The sequence below is a fragment of the Papaver somniferum genome, chromosome 9, assembly GCF_003573695.1.
Source record: "Papaver somniferum cultivar HN1 chromosome 9, ASM357369v1, whole genome shotgun sequence".
NCBI lineage: Eukaryota > Viridiplantae > Streptophyta > Magnoliopsida > Ranunculales > Papaveraceae > Papaver > Papaver somniferum.
Window position 1 is genome coordinate 39,434,023 of NC_039366.1, and position 7,329 is coordinate 39,441,351.

Consider the following 7,329-nt stretch of genomic DNA (forward strand, 5'->3'; position numbering starts at 1 on the left):
GAATCTCAATTTGATAATGTCGACGACCTTAAGACACGAGCTTGTGTTTTTACCTGACGAAATATCCTAAGTTATAACAAAGTCGGATTCGTGTCTTAGAAACCGATTAGTGACTCGAAATCTTCCGATTATGTGCGCTTACTTTCAATCTTGTTTTAAATGGATTCCCAAACATCCATTTAGATTGACCTTGTTATCTGAAACCTACTATTTGGTTTAGACAAGTGAATCTCAATAGAATAACATCCTTAAAACACAAGCTTGTGTTTTACCCTGACGAAATAACCGAAGTTAAGTCGGATTCGCGTCTTAGAAACTGATTAGTGACTCGAAATCTTCCGATTTAGTAATATAAAAATTTGATCTCAAAACTTGTGTCTAATTTTGAACCGTTGATTGTGCAATCCGTATGAAAAAACACTTGATATTTAACACTTCATTTCATTGAATCCGTATGAGCACATAAGAGGACTATTGACCATTGATTAGGGGTAAGAAAAATAAACGGTTATCAATTGTTAACGTGGCTCTAGTTATGACCGCACCTGTTTATTTTCATTCACCAAACTTATCAAGTTCGTGAGAAACAATGAAAACCCAAATTTTCCCCTACTTTCTTCTTCTCCCGCTCCAAAAATTCACCAATTTTTGTTTCCCCCCTAAATATTCCGCCAAATCACTCTAAATTTTAGAATGGTTTCAAATCTCTTTTTTCTTTTCTATACAATCTTGTCGCAAGACTTGATTTTATTTTTTTCTAGAAACTTAGGGTTTATTTCTCTGAAGTCTGTCTATCTTTCACATCAGTTCTCACCGTCGCTGCCTCTCTTAAGGTAATTTGGTGATTTTGTTTTTGTCTCAATTTCATATCATCAAGTTCTGATATGAATATTTTGATGTTAGGGTTTCGGTTTCAGTTTAGATTTATTAATTTTGTGAGAAGAAGATTTTCATATTATCATTTTCAGTTTAATATTAATTTCATATTATCAATTTCTAATATCAGTTTCAATGTTTCATATTATCAATTTCTGGTACTAAGATTTTAGGTTTTCTGTTTGATTGAAAAATGGTTTTGGGGTTTTGATATTAAGATTTTAGGGTTTCAGTTAATTTGAATGATTAGGGGTTTGTTATCTTTTTATTAGATTGTTCTCTACTTCTATTTCAGTTTTTTGGGGGTGAGTTTTGGAAGTTCATGTTGAAGAATCTTTGGATTTACCTCTGAATCTCCTTCTATTTCAGTTAATTTGAATGGTTTTGGGTTTGTTATCTTTTTATTAGATTGTTCTCTACTTCTATTTCAGTTTTTTGGGGGCGAGTTTTGGAAGTTCATGTTGAAGAGTCTTTGGATTTACCTCTGAATCTCCTTCTCTCTGTAGAATTGATTGGTTTGTTTTCTTTTTCGTATGTAACATTGGTTGATTTTTCTATTTCTTTTTTGTATGATTTGAGCTAATTTTGTGAACCTATGGATCTACTATGTTTAGTGGTAGTGTTTGAGGAAAATTGGTTTTGTCATTCTGTTTGATTTTGGGTTCTTGTTTTGCTTTTGAAAAGGGGTTTTAATCTTTTGACCTCTTCATATTTGTTGTTCTGCATCAAGTCCTATTGTAAACTTATCAAAGTTTTCTTGTTCTGCAGCAAGTTATGTATCTGTTTTTATGTATATGTTTTTATGTTTAGACTGTCTCATGGTATTGGTATGCTTGTGTTTAAGTTTCAATCTTATGTTTTATTTTCCTTCATTTACTTATATTTTCTGGTACTGATAAGGTCTACGGTTGATGGTAACGGTGAACATGTATGGGGTACCTGTAGGTGACAATGAAGACAAGTTAGCTACTCGGGCTGGCAAACTTGTCCGCGTCTATTGTCAAGTCAAATATGTGGATTGGAGGAAGGTTCCAGAGAACTACAAGGAAGATGTGAGGTATAAGTTGTTGGTATGTAATCCATACTTTTTTTTCTCTCTTCTATTCTGGTTATTTTGAGTTACATTTAAGAATGAATGCTTGATAATCCTGTTGATTTGCTGACTTGAAACTTGTTTATTTTAGCAAGAATTTGAGTTCAATGTGCCAAATCATTTGGCCAAGTATATTGTTATGGGGTCTCTTCCATAAAATTTCAGGACATTTAAACATGTTTTAAGAACTGGTCCTCTCCTAGGCAAGGTCACCATGGAAGAGAAGTTAGATGCATGCCCTGGTGATTATGACTTCGATTGTTGGAAAATTTTTGTCGAGAATGAGAGCAAACCTGGTGTTAAGGAAAATCACACCAAATATGCAGAAAATCAAAAGAAAAGGACCATACATCACACATGTGGTCGAGAATCGTATGCAAATAAAATCCACAAGCTCGTAAGTACATCATATTGTATTCTGACACTAGTTTAATGTTAATTGTTCATACTTATCCATGTGGTCAAGAGTTGTATGCAAATAAAATCCACAAGCTCGTAAGTACATCGTATTGCATTCTGACACTAGTTTTATGTTAACTGTTTATACTTATCCATATAATGTTATGCACAGGCTAAAAAGGAAGGTTTGGTAGCTGAGGCTGCACGAGGACTTGCTTGGATGAATGGTCATGTTGGGAAAGATGGAATAGTAAATCCTTCGGCTGTTGAAAAATATGTGAGTATAGTTGGTCAGGTTGAATGAAGCTTGTATTTTACCTATTTACTTCTGAAATTAACACATGTTGTTCAATGTATGTTAAAAGGAGCAAGTAAAGGCCGCTAGATCTAGGAGGCAGGACCTAATCAATGCAGGATTGGCATCCGCTTCAGACTTTGAGAATGATGAGATTGCTGAAGTCTTTGGACCTGACAAATGCAGAGCTGGTTTGTTCGGTTATTCTCCACTTGTCTCGAAGAAGCAAGCCTTATACGCGAGTGTTGCGACTGCGGTTCCCAATCAGTATTGCACCAATGACTGATCATATGGATGAGGCTCTACTGCCAAAGCATACTGAACTAATCACCAATGTAAGCTTTGATTTACAAGTTCTGTTTTTGTTTATTATTATATCTTAATGCTCCTAAAATATCAATAAACTAGGATAGTTCATTAGTTAGTTGCGATTATATTTCAAAGGATAGATGCATGATAACTTATGGATGGTACATATCAAACACTAGAATTTCTAATTGTATGTTTTCGTGGGTGCTTTGAAGATACATATAGTGTTGTACCTTTCTTTTTCCTTAAGACATCCTTTTGATATAAATGCTTGAATGTCAATACTAGCTTGTAGTTATACTAGTGGTACATATCGAACACTAGCATTTCTAATTGTCTGTTCTCATGGATGCTTTGAAGCACCTTTTTCTTTTTTCCTTGGGACATCCTCTTGATATAAATTCTTAAATGTTTATAGATTGTAGTTATTATTCCCAAATGGAAAATCTAATTTGTGTTCTTAACTGTTTTTTCTATTATAGGTTGTGCTGCAAGTTATGGCAAGACAGCAACAAAACCAACATTCTTCCAGCACAAACCCAGGTACTGGTGGTGTTGAAGATCCCTATGGAAATCAAGTTGTTCTCCTTTACAACATAAAAAGGGAAGATGTTGCTACAAGTCATGTTGTATATGGCATAGATGGAGAACATTGTGAGGGACTTTTAGTGCAGCCAGAAGAGAGAAAGGTATGTCTTGAAACCATCGAGGATGGTAACTGTGTTGTACCTGACAGTCCTCAAGGTGATCGCTGTTATCTGAGAGAGTATGTTGCAAATGAATCAGTAATTTGGCTCGTGTTTCGTATGGAATTTATGGAGTCTGCCATGAATGAAAACTTCTTCAGTAACTACTTTTTGTGCAGTGGAAACATATCCTGCTTTTTATTTTGAGGAGCACACTTTTTATGAACTGAAAACTTCTTGAGTACCTATCTCATTTTCAGTCTGTAAATTTGTGATGTTTTGCTTAACTACTTTCATGTGGAGTCTTCTCCTTTTATATAATGATCATGGTTCATAATATATATTTCCTGTGTTCGGTCCTTTTAGTTTTATGAATTCAATTTTTGGTGGATGAGTTGTAGCTTAAAAAGTAATTTTATAGTTACTGAATATCGTCAGGTCTGGCAACCGGAAACTGTCAGGTCCGGCGACCGGAAACTTTCGGGTCTGGCCACCGGAAACTGTCAGGTCGTCGCCCGGGAATTGTCAAGTCCGGCGACCGGAACCTGTCAGACCGGGAAAGTGCCATTTGTTAGGTATCAGAACTACCAAATTTTCTAACAGAAATAATGTTACAAAATTATGGAACCAAAAGACACATGTCATTTGTTTATTGGTTATTTTAATAGTAATAGAAAGAGTTAGCAATGGTTGTAACATAATATTTGGATTACAAAGTAAATATGAAGTGTAAAATGTCAATAATTAGGATAAATATTATAATGGACTTAAAGTGTTAGCCTATTTAATTTCCCTAATGGATTAGAAGAGTTAGGCAAAATTCTCACAATTATATTACACCATATCCATAACCATTTATTTTAGTAAGGGAAATTAGCTCCTATTTTTTGGTAACACATTTTTCCTATAAGCAAATCCTTGATTTGGTGTAGTGTCCATTTAATCGCCTAAAATTTTCATGGGACATGACCGGCAATGATTGTTGTTCAGTGAATCATCTTCACCCACAATCACTCAGCCTTGTATACTTACACCAAAGTATGCATCTGTCTTCACTCATAAGGCAATGCGCAACAGAAGTCTTTTCTTTTTTCTCTCTAACTCTTCATGCCCCCATAAGCATAAGAGGTTTTGCCATGCATCAAACCAATTGACAAACTCTCACAAAACAGCAACATTAGAACACAAAGATTACTGCAACAAACCCATTTTATTGCACTAAAGGAAGATTACAAAACTCGTCCAACTCATGGACCAAAACAGGCCATTCACTCTCTTGGTGAATGCCTAAAACACTCTCTACATTAGTGGTTCTTCTCTCAATTGAACACCACTAAACTTATTGATTCCTAGGCTATTTATGCTAACTAGGAACATGCCAAAACTTCTGTGCAACCGCTGCACAAGCCTTGAACAGCCAAGTGTCCAAGTAGTTTCCATAACCGCCAACTTCAACTGCCACCTTTTGAGTTGTCACGCCAACAGGTGCCACACCTTTTCTTGGTGGTTATGAACACTCAGAAATGGTTATAAACTACTTCTATAAACGTTCTCCCTTGTCTCACACATTTGGCATGCTTGTAAAGCTCGTAACCAACTCCTAACCGCCACTTGAGCCAGATTAGATATGTTATATTTAAGTTTATTTGCCAATTATACCCCTGAAAAATAGGATACACAAAGAGTTATAGTAATTGGGCTAAAATGGAGGGACATTTTAGGCTTTTTAAGTCTCAAAGACTACCACCAAACCATTTTCCAATTTTTTTATGAAACTGAACATTTGTGTTAGGTTTCAATTTCAATTAAAAAAAAATGGCCATAAAAGGGACTCCCTTCCTACGGGCCTTTCGGTTGGTCGGCCCAACAAAGCCCATAATCCATAGTTTCGGTGCAAACTTCATGCTAAAATTCTCATCCACTGTCTGCTAAAGAGTACAAATTTCTTGGCTTCTATTTGGCTGGTGCTTCGCTTTTGCCAAGTACTGAAACAGGTTGCTGCTAGAAATCCTAATATCGAGTCTTTTTAGTGATTTCACGTAAGATTTATTATGATTAAATATCACTAAAACCCATTATCAATTACAACAATATGCAAAAATTATTTAGTACAATGAACATTATGCCTTTTCAAAGAAATAAATTATTATGCAAAACGAAAGAAAATTAAAAAAACCGGTATCGAATATAATGGAACTCCGAGAAATTTACCCCAAATTACGCAGCAGGACAGGAATACCTAGCTCCCCCAACATATATAAGCCACTACTTTATACACTTCAGTACTAGTACTATAAGTTAACAAGAAGCAACAAGTACTTGCTCAGACACTAATCTGTACGCCTTTGTACCATAAGTTAGAGAGAAGCAACTACTACCTGGTTTTAGATGCTAGATTGGTGTGCTGCCGAAAATCTTCCTAGAATACAGCGAACTGGATCTCACCTTTGAGTGCTATTGCCGCCCCTTCACATGTTGAAGAAGGAACTCGGGAAGTCAGCTTTCGGTCAGGACTTTTCTAAGACCATCTAGGCTCAATCCAGGTACAGTTTGATCTTTCCTTTGTATTATGAAAATCTTGCGCAGAATGATGATTACTCCCAACGCAGTGATAGCTGCATGTCTCAAGAGAATAGTACACAATTCTTTCTCCTTTTAATCTAGGGAAGTAGATATTGTTCTCCATGCAGCTGCGTGGGGCGACAGCGGAGAAAGTGGACGTATAGCTGATGAACAAGGCATGCTTTCCCAAGCTGTTCAGTTTAACCCAGACCATCTGCATATCATCCAATCTATAAATATCGACAGATTTTCCGCTCAGTCCTAAATCCACTAGTAAAAGCTTTTCATCACACTCCACCAAATAACTTGGATAAAAACCATTGAATTGTTTCAAGGACTTCGACAGTACTTTCCAACTGAAATTACCTTCAATGCCAAAAACTCCTAGCATTCCATTATAATCCAAGCAGTAGAAAGCTCCTTTATAGAAAACCGGATTGTTAACACACGGCATAAAGTTGTCCCCGTTGTCGCCTTGATAACTGAATCGACGAACAGTCCAACGAGTTGCACTAATTACCGGTTTAGTGACCAAGAAAGATATCTCACTGTGACCTTCCAATTCCCAGCACTTGGATATGACAATCACTACACAATCGCGAGATGTTGGCACTGACGAGAATGACATTCCACCAAGTACATAGTCATCAGGTACATCTGGAAGACGGATCATTTCTCTTGTGAAAGGATTGTAGCAGAATATGGTTTTTTTCCCCTTAGACAATAGAAGCCATCCACCTTTTGAAAAACGGATTGTGGCACCTACAAGCTCTTTACATGATTTCATGAGGTACTTCTCATTATTAAAAATCGGGTCTAAATACTCGCATATGGTCTTTTTATTCTCTTCAAAGATAGACATCAGCCATGGAGATAAACATGTAGTTGTTGTGGTCCTTGTAGAAGCTGATATTCGGTTCAATGGGGGTAGAACAGAACTTTCTTTACAGGCTAGGCGAAAATGAACGTAATCCACGGGATGGAGAAATTTCGCTATCTCCTCTGTATTGTCATAATCACTGAGAAAACCCCACTGTTTTAATTCTTCCATTTCTCCTCCATTATCCATGTTCTCCTCTTCTAATCTGGCATTTCTTGAATCTTGGCTT

The 7,329-nt window shown here is 36.3% G+C and overlaps 1 protein-coding gene across 4 annotated transcripts; it reads left to right on the plus strand.

Annotated features, from left to right (window-relative positions):
• The first annotated feature begins 675 nt into the window (after nucleotides 1-675).
• LOC113314330 lies at nucleotides 676-3,868 on the plus strand. 4 transcript variants are annotated; one of them, XR_003342361.1, is made up of 6 exons: nucleotides 676-833; nucleotides 1,777-1,946; nucleotides 2,061-2,366; nucleotides 2,541-2,645; nucleotides 2,734-2,998; nucleotides 3,455-3,868. XR_003342361.1 is itself a non-coding variant. In XM_026563126.1 (6 exons), the coding sequence occupies exons 3-5, from the start codon at nucleotides 2,184-2,186 to the stop codon at nucleotides 2,947-2,949; spliced, it is 504 nt and encodes a 167-aa protein (XP_026418911.1). In that variant the 5' UTR covers nucleotides 676-833; nucleotides 1,777-1,946; nucleotides 2,173-2,183; the 3' UTR covers nucleotides 2,950-2,998; nucleotides 3,455-3,868. The 4 variants fall into 4 exon arrangements, 3 of the variants coding, with proteins under 3 accessions (XP_026418911.1, XP_026418910.1, XP_026418909.1); XM_026563126.1 differs by having other exon boundaries at nucleotides 2,173-2,366; XM_026563125.1 differs by having other exon boundaries at nucleotides 1,777-2,366.
• The last annotated feature ends 3,461 nt before the right edge of the window (nucleotides 3,869-7,329 follow it).